This window comes from Microcaecilia unicolor, chromosome 9 (genome assembly GCF_901765095.1).
Source record: "Microcaecilia unicolor chromosome 9, aMicUni1.1, whole genome shotgun sequence".
In the NCBI taxonomy this organism is placed as follows: domain Eukaryota; kingdom Metazoa; phylum Chordata; class Amphibia; order Gymnophiona; family Siphonopidae; genus Microcaecilia; species Microcaecilia unicolor.
The window spans coordinates 166,214,485-166,230,480 of record NC_044039.1 but is presented as its reverse complement, the minus strand read 5'-3'; the positions used below and the strand labels follow the sequence as shown (position 1 = coordinate 166,230,480).

Genomic DNA, 15,996 nt, shown 5'->3' with positions numbered 1-15,996 from the left:
AAAGAAAGGAGGTTCTGTCCGGCCTATCCTCGACCTCAAGGGGGTCAATCGGGCCTTGAAAGTTCGGCACTTTCGCATGGAGACTCTCCGCTCTGTTATAGCAGCAGTGAAGGCAGGGGAGTACCTGGCATCCTTGGACATCAAGGAAGCGTACTTGCATATTCCCATCTGGCCTCCTCATCAACGCTTCCTGCGTTTTGCAGTACTGGGCCGACACTTCCAGTTCAGAGCCCTCCCATTCGGGTTGGCTACTGCTCCGCGGACCTTCTCCAAAGTAATGGTGGTCATCGCGGCCTTCCTGAGGAAGGAAGGAGTACAAGTCCATCCTTATCTGGACGACTGGTTGATCCGAGCCCCCTCTTATGCAGAGTGCGGCAAAGCTGTGAACCGGGTGGTTGCTCTTTTGAGCTCCCTGGGATGGATCATCAACTGGGAGAAAAGCCAGCTGCGCCCCACTCAGTCCCTGGAGTATCTGGGAGTTCGATTCGACACCCAAGTGGGCAGAGTGTTCCTGCCAGACAATCGGATTGTCAAGCTTCAGGCTCAGGTGAACCAGTTCCTAGTAGCCTCTCCTCTTCGGGCTTGGGACTATGTGCAGCTGTTGGGCTCTATGACGGCCACGATGGAAGTAGTGCCCTGGGCCAGGGCTCATATGAGACCACTTCAACACTCTCTGCTGCAGCGCTGGACTCCGATTTCGGAGGATTATGCTGTGCGACTTCCCTTGGACCCAGCAGTGCGCAAGGCGCTGAGCTGGTGGATGCAGACAGACAAGTTGTCTGCGGGAATGCCTCTGGTGACCCCAGAGTGGATTGTCGTCACGACGGACGCCTCTTTGTCGGGCTGGGGAGCCCACTGCTTGGGAAGGACAGCGCAGGGGCTCTGGTCCCCTGCAGAGGCAAAGTGGTCTATCAACCTCCTGGAACTCAGAGCCATTCGGTTGGCGCTTTTGGAGTTCATCCCGGTACTGGTGTGGAAGCCTGTACGGGTCCTGTCGGACAATGCCACGGCTGTGGCCTATGTCAACCGCCAGGGAGGTACCAAGAGCGCCCCTCTAGCCAAGGAGGCTATGAATCTATGCCAGTGGGCGGAAGCGAACCTGGAGCAGCTTTCAGCGGCCCACATTGCCGGAGTCATGAATGTCAAGGCGGACTTTCTCAGTCGCCATACCTTGGAGCCCGGAGAGTGGCAGCTATCTGCTCAGGCGTTCTTGGACATCACGAAGCGCTGGGGCCAGCCGAGCCTAGATCTGATGGCGTCATCGGCCAATTGCCAAGTGCCACGCTTCTTCAGCAGAGGACGGGACCCTCGATCCCTGGGAGTAGATGCTCTTCTCCAACAGTGGCCGACACAAGAGCTTCTCTATGTGTTCCCGCCCTGGCCCATGTTGGGCAGGGTGCTAGACCGGGTGGCAAAGCATCCCGGCAGGGTAATCCTGGTGGGTCCGGATTGGCCCAGACGTCCCTGGTATGCGGACTTGATCAGGCTCTCAGTCGACGATCCTCTGCGACTGCCAGTGGAGCAGGGCCTGTTACATCAGGGTCCCGTGGTGATGGAGGATCCCTCCCCCTTTGGTCTTACGGCCTGGCTATTGAGCGGCAGCGTCTGAGGAAGAAGGGCTTCTCAGACAAGGTCATCGCCACTATGCTGAGAGCGAGGAAGCGCTCTACTTCTACTGCTTACGCCAGGGTTTGGCGTATCTTTGCAGCGTGGTGTGAAGCAGGCTCACTTTCTCCCTTCTCTGCTCCAATTTCTTCAGTGTTGGCGTTCCTGCAAGAAGGTCTAGAGAAAGGCCTGTCGCTCAGTTCCCTTAAAGTCCAGGTAGCGGCTCTGGCTTGCTTCAGGGGCCGCCTGAAGGGTGTTTCCCTGGCTTCGCAGCCAGATGTGGTGCGCTTTCTCAAGGGAGTTAATCACCTGCGCCCTCCTCTGCACTTAGTGGTGCCTGCGTGGAATCTCAACCTGGTGCTAAGAGCATTGCAGAAGCCGCCTTTTGAACCCTTGTCGAGGGCATCTCTGAAAGACCTGACGTTGAAAGCAGTCTTTTTGGTGGCTATCACTTCAGCCAGAAGAGTTTCCGAGCTCCAGGCGCTCTCATGTCGAGAGCCTTTTCTGCAGTTCACTGAGGCAGGAGTGACTATTCGCACAGTGCCTTCCTTCCTGCCCAAGATTGTTTCTCGCTTCCATGTGAATCAGCAGCTCTGTCTCCCTTCCTTTCGTAGGGAGGACTACCCAGAGGAGTACTCTGCTCTTAAATATCTGGATGTGAGACGAGTCATCATCAGATACTTGGAAGTGACCAATGATTTCCGGAAATCGGATCATCTGTTTGTCCTGTTTGCAGGTCCTCGTAAGGGTCTGCAGGCTGCTAAGCCTACAGTGGCAAGATGGGTCAAGGAAGCCATTGCAGCGGCTTATGTGGCCGCGGGGAAGGTGCCGCCTATCCAGCTGAAGGCTCACTCCACAAGAGCTCAGGCGGCCTCGATGGCAGAGGCCGGATCCGTCTCCTTGGAAGAGATATGCAAGGCGGCAACTTGGGCTTCGGCTCATACATTCTCCAAGCATTACCGTTTGACTGTGGCTGCACGGGCGGAGGCCCGGTTTGGAGCTTCAGTGTTGAGGTCAGGGATTTCAATGTCCCGCCCTGGGTGAGTACTGCTTCGGTACATCCCACCAGTCTATGGATTGATCAGCTTGATGATATGGAAGGTAAAATTATGTATAATCATACCTGATAATTTTCTTTCCATTAATCATAGCTGATCAATCCATAGCCCCTCCCAGATATCTGTACTGTTTTTATTCTGGTTGCATTTCAGGTTCAAGTTTAGTCTTCAGTTACTTCAGAAAGACTTCGTGTTCAAGTTTTTTCACTTGGATTCTTCAAGAGTTAAGACGAGTTTGTGTTACAGTGAGCTGCTGCATTCCTCTCCCCTCCGTTTTACGGGGCTGGATTGAGACTTAAATTCTGCCGGCACTCCCTCCCGCTTCGTGCGGCTGTAGGGCAGTTTTGTACCCTTCCCGCTTCGGCGGTGTTAGGGTCAGTCAGCTCCTCCCGCGGTTGCGGTTGCAGGATAAGCCAGATCCCCCCGCATCGGCGGGTGTGGTGTCCCTCCCCCGCTCCGCGGGGATGAGCTGGACGGATTCCCCTCCCCCACTTGTGTGGGGATGAGCTGGGTTAATTCCCCTCCCCCGTTTCGGCGGTGGTGAGCTGGGCAGAGTGTCCCTTCGTGGGTGTAATTCTCTAAGTGCTGAGTCCTGCGGATGGAGCTTTGATATCGACATACTGAGGAGTTTCCGGCAGCACATGACCACATATAGGGAGGCAAAAGTTTGCTCTCTATCTCCACCTGCTGGTAGATGGACACAACCCACCAGTCTATGGATTGATCAGCTATGATTAATGGAAAGAAAATTATCAGGTATGATTATACATAATTTTACCTTTGGTGTCTGCTAAAGTTACAGATCATGCAATAGTGTCTCTTAGTGGCTTGTTTGCTCATATCATGTCAGAAATGGACCTCATTCTTAAGCTAGTGTATGTTGATTATGATTTCCAAGGTATGTTGGGTGTGGTCTTAATACTTGCATTGTGCAAGAGAGCACCTCCTCCTGGAATTCATAGGATGTAACATACTAATATGGCCAGTGGTGCACAAGACGATTGGGACTATTTTTGTATCTTTATGATACATTTGCTTGGTCTCCAATTGCATTTCTTGGTGCCTGATTGATTGATTATACTTAAGGTATAATGATACACGAATAGTATAGTTGACAAAAGTGTTTTTTTCCTCCTATTACCACTGGGCCCGATATCAATATGAGTTAACCGGCCGGGAACGGATGCCAACCGGTTAACTCGCGTCTCAGTGGTTAACTGGACATTTTCAGCGGCATTTAACCTACTATTGTTGCTGTTAGCACTGAAAATAAAGCCAGTGATATTGGGGGCTTTCTGGGGGCGTGACCAGTAAGTCCCCTTCTTTGCCTGTTAAGCCATGGCCTGTTAAGTCTGAATATTGACTTAACCGATCACGTGCCAGCCGGTATTGAAAAACCCAGATATTCGATACCTGTTGCCGGAAACAACCCATCATTGAATATTCAGGTTGAATGCCGGCAGCAGGCAGTCAAAGCAGGGGCGTAGCCAGCCTTCCGTGGGGGGAGGGGTCCAGAGCCCGAGGGGAGGGGGCACATTTTAGCTCTCCCCCCGGCGCCGCCCCCCTCCCGCCGCGAACCCGCCACCGCTGCAGCCTACCTTTACTTTTGCTGGCGGGGGATCCCACTCCCCGCCAGCCGACGTCTTCTTCTCAGTCGCTTCCTGCTCTTCAATTTGTTTGCTGACGTCCTGCACGACGTCAGCAAACAAATTGAAGAGCAGGAAGCGACTGAGAAGACGTCGGCTGGCAGGGAGTGGGATCCCCCGCCAGCAAAAGTAAAGGTAGGCGGGGGTGGGTTCGCCAGGAGGGGGGTCCGGGGGTGAATCTGCGGGGGCCCCGGCCCCCTCAGGCCCCACGTAGCTACGCCACTGAGTCAAAGTGCTGCCCGCCAACAGTTGACTATTCAGGAAACTATCTGGTTTTCTAGTATCACGTTTATTGGTTGGAATGGGAATGTTCCATGTGATTTCAACTTCTACATCTCTATAGTTCTATCAGGGTTATGATCCCAGAGCTTTTCTTCAGTTCTCATGATTAGAGTTTAACATTAGATCATTGGTTAACTTCTCTCAAATTCTCATAATGCAGTAATGGTGGTTTTCTTCGATAGATATGTTGTTCTCGAGAGTGTGGTGTGCAGCATCTTGCTGCATCGTTTAGAAGTTGGAGTAAGGGATGCTGTTTTGAGGTGGTTTGAGTCTTTCCTGACTGACGGAAGGCAGTAAATAAGAATTGAGAATGTTTTCTCTAGTTGGATTGATAAATTAGGATCTGCTCCATCAGCTGCATTGTTTAATCTGTATTAGCAACCGCTCTGCAATGTAATTTCCAACATGGTGATTGCATGTGTGCTGACATGCTTTTCTTCCCTTGTTCTAGTGATCTCAGCTCTGCCTTATTAATATTGGCTGATTTAGTTGCATGGTGGTTGAACACCATGGACTTAGATGCATAAATTTATTCAAAACTCAGAACTTGGTCCTTTTGATGTAATGTTACACTTTAGCGGCCCCCCTCATAGTGACTGTGGATAATGTACCTATTTTTATTTGTTTGGAGGTGCAGTGTTTGGGTATTTTTGCTAGATTCAGAGTTGACCTTTAAGCCTTGTACTAAGCAAGTAATTAAGATTAATGATCAAGATATTTAAGAGATGAGAACTTAGACGTCAGTTGAAGATTTTGGCAGGGCCACTGAGAGGCGAAGCCAGGCCTGGTGCAAGCAATCTTAAGGGTACCCCTGCTGCCACTGCACCATTTATGCTCCAGGGTCAGGCCCCCTGTTGCTTCCCTGGGTGTGAAGAGAGGCTTTCAGTGGCAGGCAGAAGGTTGGCTCGGTATCCTGCTCCTGTTTCAGGTTATTGCATTAATTCTGCTCTGCCGGCCACAGGTCCTTCTTGCTGCATCACGCCTATACCTCGGCCATCTCCTTCAAAGTTGACAAAAGAGCTCCTTTAATAGAGATTTTCTCTTTTCCTGGGCCATAGAGGGGTCAGAAGGCTGGCCAAGGGATTCTTCTTCCGAGGTCTCCTCTGGCTCCACTACAGACCCCCAGGAGCAGTCTGTATCAGATTCTGTGAAGTACTCTTCTTGATGTCTGTCTTGTGCCTGCCTTAGTCCACTGGACACTCGACCAGGTTCTGGGCAAGAGTTCCGAGGTATGGGTCCCTCTCCTGGACTGTGGAGTTGCTTTCTCCCCTGATGGGTTGGAAAGGAGCATTGGATCAGCTGATTCCAGCACTGATGCCCGATGAGGCACTGATGTTAATGAACACCTGACAGGCATAATGTAGGTCTCCAAGATGGGCAGGGGCAATACCACGCTGAGCTAGGACATGCTCCAGCTCCCCTTGTAACGTGTCCCTGAATTGCTCCTTGTGGACAGGCATTAGTAAAGGCTGGATCAGTGCTGGTACAGGAGCTGAATTGGAGGCAGGGGCCTGACTGCGGGAAGACTGGTGGATTGGCACCGTTTTCACAGAGGGGGAGCAGCCCTCTTGGCACTGATGCTTTTTGGGTACAGGTTATGCCAGTGTCTCCAGAACTCCTGGGACTGTGCTTCAAAGAGGACCAGTGTTGGTGCTTCTTCACTTCTGCTTGATGCTTGACATGGGAATCCCTTGGTGCTGAGGAGGACAACATGGAATCCTTGTGAGTCCTTGGTGTTGGTCCCGATTTGCAATTTCATATTTGGGTTTTTTAGTACCCTGGGGTGTATACCATCTGATCCAGGTGATTTACTGCCGTTTTTAATTTGTCGATTTTGGCTCCGTATATCTTCCAGGTTCACCAAGATTCTTTCAGTTCCTTGAAAACCATCTCTGGTACAGGTAGATCTCTCATATAATCTTCTGTAAAGACCAAGGCAAAGAATTCATTCAGTCTTTCTGCTATGGCTCTCCTCCCTGAGTGTCCCATTTACTCTTTGATAATCTAATGGCTCCACAGTTTCCCTTACAGGCTTTCTGCTTCTGATATACCTGAAAGTTACTATGAGTTTTTGCCTCGGAGGCAAATTTCTCTTTGTATTCGCCTTTGGTTGTCTTTATTAATGCTTTGCATCCAACTTGCCAGTACTTATGTTGCTGCTTGTTTTCTTCATATGGATCTTTTTTCCATATTCTGAAAGATGTTCTTTTGGCTCTAATAGCCTCTTTCATGTCAAGCATGTGGGCTGTCGTTTGCTCTTCTTTCCACTTTTTATTAATATGTGGAATATATTTAGTCTGGGCTTCCAAAATGTTATTCTTAAACAACGTTCATGCCTGATTTTAAAGTCCTAACCTTTGCAACTGAGCCTTTCGGCTTTTTAAAACCATTTCCTCATTTTATCATAGTTACCTTTTTGAAAATTAAATGCCGCTACCATAGATTTCCTTAGTGACTGCACTCCAGTTAAGTCAAATTTGATCATGTTATAATCACAGTGTCTCAGCGGACCCAACGCGTTACCTTTTGTACTAAGTCCTGCATTCCACTAAGGACTAGATATCAAATGGCTCCCCTTTTGTTGGTTCCTGGACCAGTTGCTCCAAGAAGGAGTCAATTATGTTTAGGAATTTTGCCTCTCTAGCACTTCTTGACGTGGCATTTAACCAGTCAATATTGGGCTAACTCAAATCGCCCATTATTATACTGTTGCCACTACGCAGCAGATGTCTATCATGGTGTTTGGTCTTGCTGTTTAATGTATTTCCCTGCATGATGATGTATTTTTTTTCATCTTTTAATAACTCTCTTTAAATTAAAAAAAAAAAAAAAAAAAAGGGACTGGCTCAGAAGTAACCTAAAGGGTGATGAATTTGGAGAGCGGCCTCCCAGTGGAGATGGTGGAGACAAAAACTATCTGAATTCAAGAAAGCTTGAAACAAGTATATATTTATTTATTTATTTATTTACTAGACTTTGAGCCCGTAAAAACGGGCTATTATAGGAAGGGGGGGTTGAAAGGCCCGCCGAGTTCGCCGCTGCCCCTCCCCCTCCGAGTTCGCGCCCCCCCCCCCCCCCACCGAGCCGTCACCACCCACCTTCCACCCAGCCGGGCCCTCGCTCCGCTATTGAAACAGCGAGGGTCCGGGAACGCAGCACTGAGCTCTGCTGAGCTGCCGACGTCAGCCTTCGTTCTTCTTCTCTGCCTGTCCCGCCCTCGTGTGACGTAACGTCGTCGAGGGCGGGACAGAGGCAGAGAAGAAGAAGAAGGAAGGGCGATGTCGGCAGCTCAGCAGAGCTCAGTGCTGCATTCCCGGACCCTCGCTGTTTCAGGAGCGAGGGCCCGACCGGGTAGAAGGTGGGTGGCAGCGGCGACTCGGGTGGGGGGAGCGTTAGACGGCGGTGTCCCTCCCTCAGCAATGCGCAGTACAGACCCTCTGTGTTCCGCCCCCCCCCCCCCTGTCATCACGTATTGATGTGGGGGCGGGGCAGAGAAGGTCTGTACTGCGCATTTGCGAGTGAGTACGGTCACTCGCCGTTTATATGTTTGATTGCATTTGTATCCCACATTATCCCACCTATTTGCAGGCTCAATGTGGCTTACATAGTTTTGTTAACATTGTCATTACAGGGTGACAGATACATTTAATATTGTGCAGAGGTTAAATAAGGGTAGAAAGAGGAAGGAAAGGAATGATTAAGGTAGTTATAGTAGGTGAGCTATCTTAACTGATCTCTAAGGGAGAAGAAGAGACAGATAGTAGATTGCACGATTGGGCAGGCTTGGTAGGCCATATGGTCTATATCGGCCTTCATTTTCTCTGTTTCTATTTTGTCTTCAGTCTCGGCACAAATTTCAAGGATTTTTGCATATGACTTCTTTCCTACTTTTTTTTGTGTTCTGCTTGGAGGTTGAAGTCATTTTGAAACTTCTCAACAATTCTGTTTTTCTCTCTCTTGTTCTTTGCTAAAATCTCAAAATAGGTTTAACTTATTTGTATAGGTTTTTCTGTATTCCATTGCTAAGTTTAGGAGGTGCGTTGTAAATATTCCCTGGTATCTATATCTGTCTGCCACACTTCTAGTTCCTGAAAGACTGTAAGGTATTTGGTGTGAGAGAGACTCATTTTCCAGAGTTTATTTCCATTCAGTGATATGTTTTTAGAGGGATTTGTTGACAACAAGGACATGATCTGATATTGTAATTATGTGATTTTTTTTTTTTTTTTTATTCTGGTTGTCTGCTTGTAAGTAGTATATCAATGCTGGAATTGGATTCATGTCTACCTAAGCAGACTGGATTCATGTCTACCTAAGCAGACTGGATAGTCTCTGAGCCCTGGGTTTTGTAATCTCCAGAAATTACAAAACCCATGGCTCCAGAAATCCATAAACTTGAATTTAGACTAGCATTAAGATCTTTTGAGTTTTTCTCACATTAGATTGTGGGCCCACTAGGGACAGAGGAAATAGCTACATATATTGTGTGCATATATAGAAATTAGTAGTATAGTACTAGTACTTTATGGAGAACTGGATCATTGTTCTTATCAAACATATAAATGGCAAGAGGCGTACTCACTCTCAAATGCGCAGTAGAGACCCTCTCTGTCCCGCCCCCGCGTCAATACGTGATGACAGGGGCGTGACAGAGAGGGAACCTGCGCACATGCGAGTGAGGGAACCGCCGTTGCTACCGCTCCCCCCACCCACCCAGAGTCGCCGCCGCCACCCACCCTCTACCCGGCCCGGGTACCTGGCTTCACTATTCAAACCGCCGGAACGCAGCACACAGCTCATCTGAGCTGCCGTTGGCCTTCCTTACCTGCCTGTGTCCCGCCCTCGCCGACGTTACGTCACACGAGGGCGGAACACATGCAGAGAAGAAGGAAGGCCGACAGCAGCTCAGATGAGCTGTGTGCTGCGTTCCGGCGGTTTGAATAGTGAAGCCAGGTACCCGGCCCGGGTGGAGGGATGGCGGAGGGGACTCCGGGGGGGGGGGGGTGGTGGCGGGGACTCCAGAGGGGGGAGGGGCAGCAGCGACCTATCCGGGGGGGGGGGGTGGCCTTTCAAACCCCCCCTTCCTTTACTAGCCCGGTTTTACGGGCTCAACGGCTAGTTTTATTTAGAGTGTTTAGATTTGCAGTTCAAGTCTCCCACTACAGTTGGGGAAAAATATTGCAGCAGTTTTAAAGTCTAGTAGGTGATCTTTGTAGAATGTACCTTTTTGAGGTTAAGGGAATATATGTTCAGTAATAAGATTTCAGTGTTTTCTGTTGTGCCTCTTAATGGATATCCTGCCTGGTCTCTTTTTGGAGTCCTATAGTATGAAAAGGATCTTTTGCTCTTCTTCCTTATTTTGTGTGAGGATTGCTGCTACTCTTTCTGGAGTTGTGCAGAGCGGTACACCAGTCTCCCCACCCCTTCTGTAGGTATTGGTGATTTAGTAGAGTCAGTTCTGATACAAGAATCTGTCAGATTTCTAGCTTTAGGACTTTTTTTTTTTATGTGAGTTGTTGAGGCTCCCTTCATTAAGTGTGACAACATTAATGTTTATCTTCATGTATGTATGTCTTTGTGCGGAGCTCTCAGAGATGCAGAATTGGGTATATCAGACCTTGGTGATGATTTAAGGAAAGGCATAGACATGGGACTCCAGTTACAGGAATCCAGACAAAAGCCTTGATCTGTAGCCTGATCTTAGTGGTTCCCAGAATTTTTCTGATACCGTATTATATTTTTGGTATAGTTTCCAGTACATGATCCATGCTGGAACTCTCCTAGTGTAAACCTCTGTCTCTTGCCAGATAACCAAGTTGCACTATACAAATCTGTTCAGGGATTGTCATAGCCAAATAAATTCTACCTTTGTACTTTCCCTAAACTAAATTGAATGGAGTGAAACAAATATCTCCTGTAGATATACATTTTTGAGTAATTCTTATACCTCTTTAAAAAAAAAAAAGTCACCATATTTCCTGAGTGGAGGAGTGGCCTAGTGGTTAAGGTGGTGGACTTTGGTCCTGAGGAACTGAGTTCGATTCCCACTTCAGGCACAGGCAGCTCCTTGTGACTCTGGGCAAGTCACTTAACCCTCCATTGCCCCATGTAAGCCGCATTGAGCCTGCCATGAGTGGGAAAGCGCGGGGTACAAATGTAACAAAAATAAAATATAATGAAGAGCGAGTGTACCGCTCCAGCTACAACCTCACCATCTTGCTGCTCTGAGCTGGAACTGTGGCACGGGCTGCATGTGTACTATACCTCATTTCTCAGCATCCCCTGTAGACCAAACTCAACTATTGACATCTCCAGATGCAGCTCAGTATTCCTGCTTTTGGCATTTAGGGAGCACAGAGATAGGACTAGCATGTGTGTTATTGAGAGATCGTGACTGATACTCCACACACCTGAGGCCTCCTATATTTTGTTCTCATCTGTGTATGGCTGGTCCTGAAAATCTGCAAGATGGCCTCTGACGGACTAAAAGCATAAAGAATGTTTTTTTTTTCTTTTATATACATCTTATCTGTGAGTTTCTAATCCAAGCAGGCCTTGTTTTGAAAAATTAAACTTATTTAAGAAATTTTAAAATACAGGGAAAACCTAGTCTATCTTGCTGTAATAAATGGATTGTGGTTTAAGATTTTGCGGGCCCTCAGACCAGCTTGTTAAATTTGGGAAGATTTCATATATGAGAGGAATAAATAACTGCTAACCCTTACCGATATCAAAAATTAAAAGTACAGAGGTCTGTGCAGTTAACCTTAGTTAGGCACAATCCTCCCATAGTTGTCCCTCATGCTCAATGTTATGAGCGCTTGAATTTGCATGTCATTAGCATGAGGGAGCTGCTCAGACATGCTGATCGGGTGGTATTTCTCTGGTGCTGTTCTGAACAGCGCAGGAGTTTTGATCAGGCCCTGAGAGAGCTCAGTCTCCTGCAAGAGGTTCTGAAAAACTGAAAGCCCTGGACCAGGAAACCTTGGGATATATATTGGCAGAACTCTCAGGAACATTGCTATCCTTGATTTGGTTGAGTTGACTCATGAGCACTGTAGGCATTTGAGCATTATACCATGAATCACTTATTTTTATTATTATTATTTTTAATGGGGACATAGCCATACCCCCTGGCTATTTACAAAAGCAGGGAGCTTTCTTCCAGACTTACCTGCTATGGCAAGTGACTAATCATTGGGCTTCCCTAGTCCTTCCTCTACCTCTTTCATCAAAACGAAATTTTTCACAGAGTACTAGTAAGACAGATGAGACATGAAAGTGAAGGGGAGAAAAAGAGAAGGAAGTGAGGGGGAGGGACTCCTTTTCTTGTGTAATGCAGATTTACTTCCAAGCAATAAGTTTCCAGAACTTTTTTTGTCATTAACTTTGTTATTGTGTCAGACTATGTAGCCATTTAGAGGATTGATCCTAAACTTTAGTTGTGTGTTTTGGTGGGGTTTTTGTTTTATTCTATTCTTTTATTATTGTGCATCAGGTGGCATGGGAAATATTAAACGAAATTAAATTCAACTAGTTTCAATGAGAGTCTCAGTAGTTATTTTTTTAGTTGAATAATTGTTTTGGTTTGAAAGTAGAGCTAATTTCTGTGCACTCTGAGGCAATATCAGACACTGTGGTATAGCCATTGCAGTTCCTACAGCACGGGATGATTGTAGAGGTGGGAATCATAGGCGCAAACTTTTCAAAATGATTGGGGATGCTGAATGCAACACAAATTGCTCCTCCATGGACACATTGAAGGTGGTCGGTCTATATTGGGGGTGCTTAACATGCACTGCACCTATAGTGGGAATAATAAGGTGCCAGTGCTCTTCTAAGACAGGGCAGTCGGATCCTACTATGTGTCTGCCTTGCATGCTCCCCTCTCTTGCTTTCCACATTCTCTGACACTGCTCTTTGAAAATTCTTAACGATGCATAAGATGGAGGGTTCTAAACATGCTGTCATATTGGTTGTCTGCTTTTCTTAGATTTCCTCACCTGGAGTGCACTAATTCTACCACTTTTCCTGTTACACCAACGAGCAACTCTCTCATACCAGGCTTAAGCCCCAATACGGGGAAGCTAATGCAGGCGCTAGAGGCTATTAGCACCTGACTAGCACCCACATTTGCTCCCATGGAATGCTTAGAGCCAGTGAACGCATAAAGCAGCGAGCTTGCCAGCTCTGAGCGCAATGAGCGTGAAAATGCATGCAAAACAGGGTCTCCCACATTCCTTTCCAGTGCTCAGCGGGCACGCGCCAAAAAAGGGCGCTCTTCCCATGGCAAGCCGTATGCTTGCATTAGGGTTTGGCAGGGCATTGGGAAGGAATAGGGAGACCTGTCAAAAAAAAAAAAAAAAAAAAGCTCTGGTGGATCCTAGACCTGCCCCCCCCCCCCCAAGGGTTTAACTGATTTTTGTTTGGGGGGGTTGGGGTCCACAAGACCTCCAGGCCCTTATTTGGGGAGGGGGAGGGGCCTGGGGGTCCACCAGGGCTTTTGACAGGTCCAGACTTTTCTCCCTCAGGAGAAAAGCCCAGACCTTTCTCTCTTGAGTGGATGCCCAGGCACAATCCTCCCCTTAACACTCCAAGAACTCCCTCATGATCAACTGATCAACGCTATGACTACGTTTAATTTGCATGTCATTCGTGTTGATCATGAGGGAGTTATTCCCCACGCAGTTCTGGCGGCATTTTTACCTCGCTGTTCAGAACCGTGCAGGGGTTCTGAGTATCAGGTCCTTAGTTGTATATAATTTGGGAGCTGGCAGGAGGAGCCAAAAGAAGAGAACTGAATGTTCAGTTTAATATGACAATGCTATTTAGCTTAACCTTAGTAACACGCTGACAACATTTTAAAAAGCATTTTGGGTTTCTGTTCACAAAAGTACTGTGACCCACAGTATCATAGGCATTTTTACTGTGCCTAGGCTGAATCTCTTTGCGTCGCTGGTTGAGTGACTTTGTAATGTGCTTGTCAATTTTTTTTTTTTTTTTGCGAGTCCAGACTGAACACCTTTTTGCATGAGGTTTATTGCCTAGGCTCAGGGGTGTGCTGGTAAATTGTTAACAGGGGGTCTCTCTCTTGCCAGCAAAGTAAAAGAGAATTCAGGAGGGGCCCAAGCCCATATTTTGGGATCCATTTGTTAAAGTAGCCATGGAGAACCGGCTCCCAAAATTCTTAAAAACTTAACAAACGGCTCTTGAGAGCCTGCTCCAGCACACCACTGCCTAGGCTCCTTAGTAACAGCAAAAAGGTTTTTGAAAAATAATCCCAGTGATTTCAACTTGGCATTGTGTTTTGATAGCTAACAGAAGCAGTAATCTGGTTATTGTTTTAAAATTACAACCTATTAACTGATCTGTATGTTACCTGTTGTGGTAGTTTGAATTTAAACTTGAGCAGTTGGACGTTTAAGCAGTTGTAGCATTGCTTTAGCCAAATGTATCAATGCTCCTTGGTACAGTGTGGCTTTATTAATCATCTCTTTCATACCCAAGTTAACTGCAACTATTAACTTTGTCTTCTTTCTCGTTTATCACAATTCAGGTATTGTCCAGTTTTGTGGCTCTCTGCCATTTTTTGTCAGCATAGTTCACAAATAGTAACATCAGGGTAACACCTCTTCTTTTTCAGAGTGAGATTCCAGATGGCATTAAATCTTCTGGCTTTAAGGTATGTGATCTGCATATTCTCCTATGTTGCCTGTATAAAATAGTTACTTTTATTGAACTTATGTATAGACCTCCTGTTTATGAAGTCAAGTGATAGTGTCAGAGTTACTGAAGACAGGAAGTGGTTTTGACTTTGCATTCTAGTATTCAGAAGAAGCAAACAGACATGTTGGTGAATTGGTGGACTGTGAAAAGGCGGAGAGGCTTGGAGCAGTTGATGAATCTTTGAGGTATTTTTTTTTTCCCCAATAGATTTCTGCTTGCTTGGTTCTGAAATAAACTAGTAATGAAAGTCTTGTTTTTATTTTATTTATTTCACAGTGTGGAAACTCAACAAGCTTTCCTTCAGTGGGCTAACCATGACGATTCTGGAGACAACTTTTGTGAAGCTGATGGTATGAGGCTGCATTATTGACTGAGCATGAACAGAACCTGTACATTTAAGTCTGGAATTTTAAGCGCACTAAAAACACCAGAAACTATGGTATACTCAGAAAAGTTTGAAGTGTGTGAGGGTTCCCCCCACCCCCACCCCAAATATATGCATTTTAAAAAATATTGTAGGAGTTGTGGAAAACATACTTTGACAAATTGCCAATTTTGAATTCTTGTTTAATGGGAAGATGAGGTTAAACAACTTGTAAAGTAATCCAGTCGCTGTCGGTGCATGCATACAAATTAACAGCTAAAGTTACTGACGTGTGCTAAGTGTGGTAGGTTTTGCAGTTAATACATGTTTCAACGCAAAAATCAATGTGTGGTAACTGCAAAGCCTTTGCGGTAAATGTAGGAAGCATGGTCAGCCTCTGCCCTGCATTTACCGCACAGGGCAGACACTTACCTCGCCGCACAGTACTGCATTACATGCAGCAGCACATAGTGCTTGAGCTCTCTCATGTATATTCCAGTGGTTCTCAACCTTTTATCCTTTGAGACACACTTGATGGATAACACTTGCATATGTGACACATCGCATATGTTATCATATAGTTTGCATCTACAGAAACCCTCCCCCAACAATTGGGGGGGGGGGTTAGTAGGACTAGGACACTTCCCCATAAAACTTCATCATTTAAAAAAAAAAAGTGTTGTCCCTTTCCTCTGTTCACAGATTCAAGCGAGTCTGTCTTGGGGGTTCAGTTAGTGTATGTCTGCAAAGTAGCAGGGGATAAGTGGGTTGGAAGGGATAGTGAGTATGGGGTGTGAATGATGGTATATCTGAGGTCTTTGCGAGTGTTGTGCTGTATATTTATCTTCATGGGGTGAGTTTATCTGAGGATGTGTGAACTGGATATGAGGACATGGAGTGATTATCTATATGTAGTGTGTATGGTTGCTAGGGGCATGTATGGATATGTGGAGGAGATCAATGGATGGGTATGTTGGGATTGTGTGAATATGTACGTGGGGGAGGTTTGGGGAGATGGGTAGGTAGGGTTCTGTTTAGTGTGGGGGGGAGAGGGGGATGTAGACTTCTTTCATGTGTTCTGTACTCACTGTGTCCCACTATCCTTCATGCACTCACCACCCTTCTCTACCACCCACCTTTGCACTCTTTCGTCTTTTCCCATCTCTTTCCAGTTGCTCTGCTCACTTCTTGTACGCTTTTCTGGGGGTATGTACATATTGGCTGTGGGCATGTAAGCTTGTGTTTTCTTCGGCCCTCGCTCTTTGTTCCTCTTGCCCTCTTGCACTATTGCCAATCTCCCTTCTACCTGCCACTT

General features: G+C 46.8%; 1 protein-coding gene across 1 annotated transcript in view; it reads left to right on the top strand.

The window, feature by feature from the left end:
- The window catches only part of ERO1A (endoplasmic reticulum oxidoreductase 1 alpha), an 80,850-nt gene that overhangs the window by 21,379 nt on the left and 43,475 nt on the right, over nucleotides 1-15,996 (top strand). The window contains exons 4-6 of the mRNA XM_030214064.1: nucleotides 14,235-14,273; nucleotides 14,417-14,502; nucleotides 14,594-14,667. Of these exons, the coding sequence (XP_030069924.1) occupies nucleotides 14,235-14,273; nucleotides 14,417-14,502; nucleotides 14,594-14,667 (199 nt within the window). The remainder of the gene's footprint in view (nucleotides 1-14,234; nucleotides 14,274-14,416; nucleotides 14,503-14,593; nucleotides 14,668-15,996) is intronic.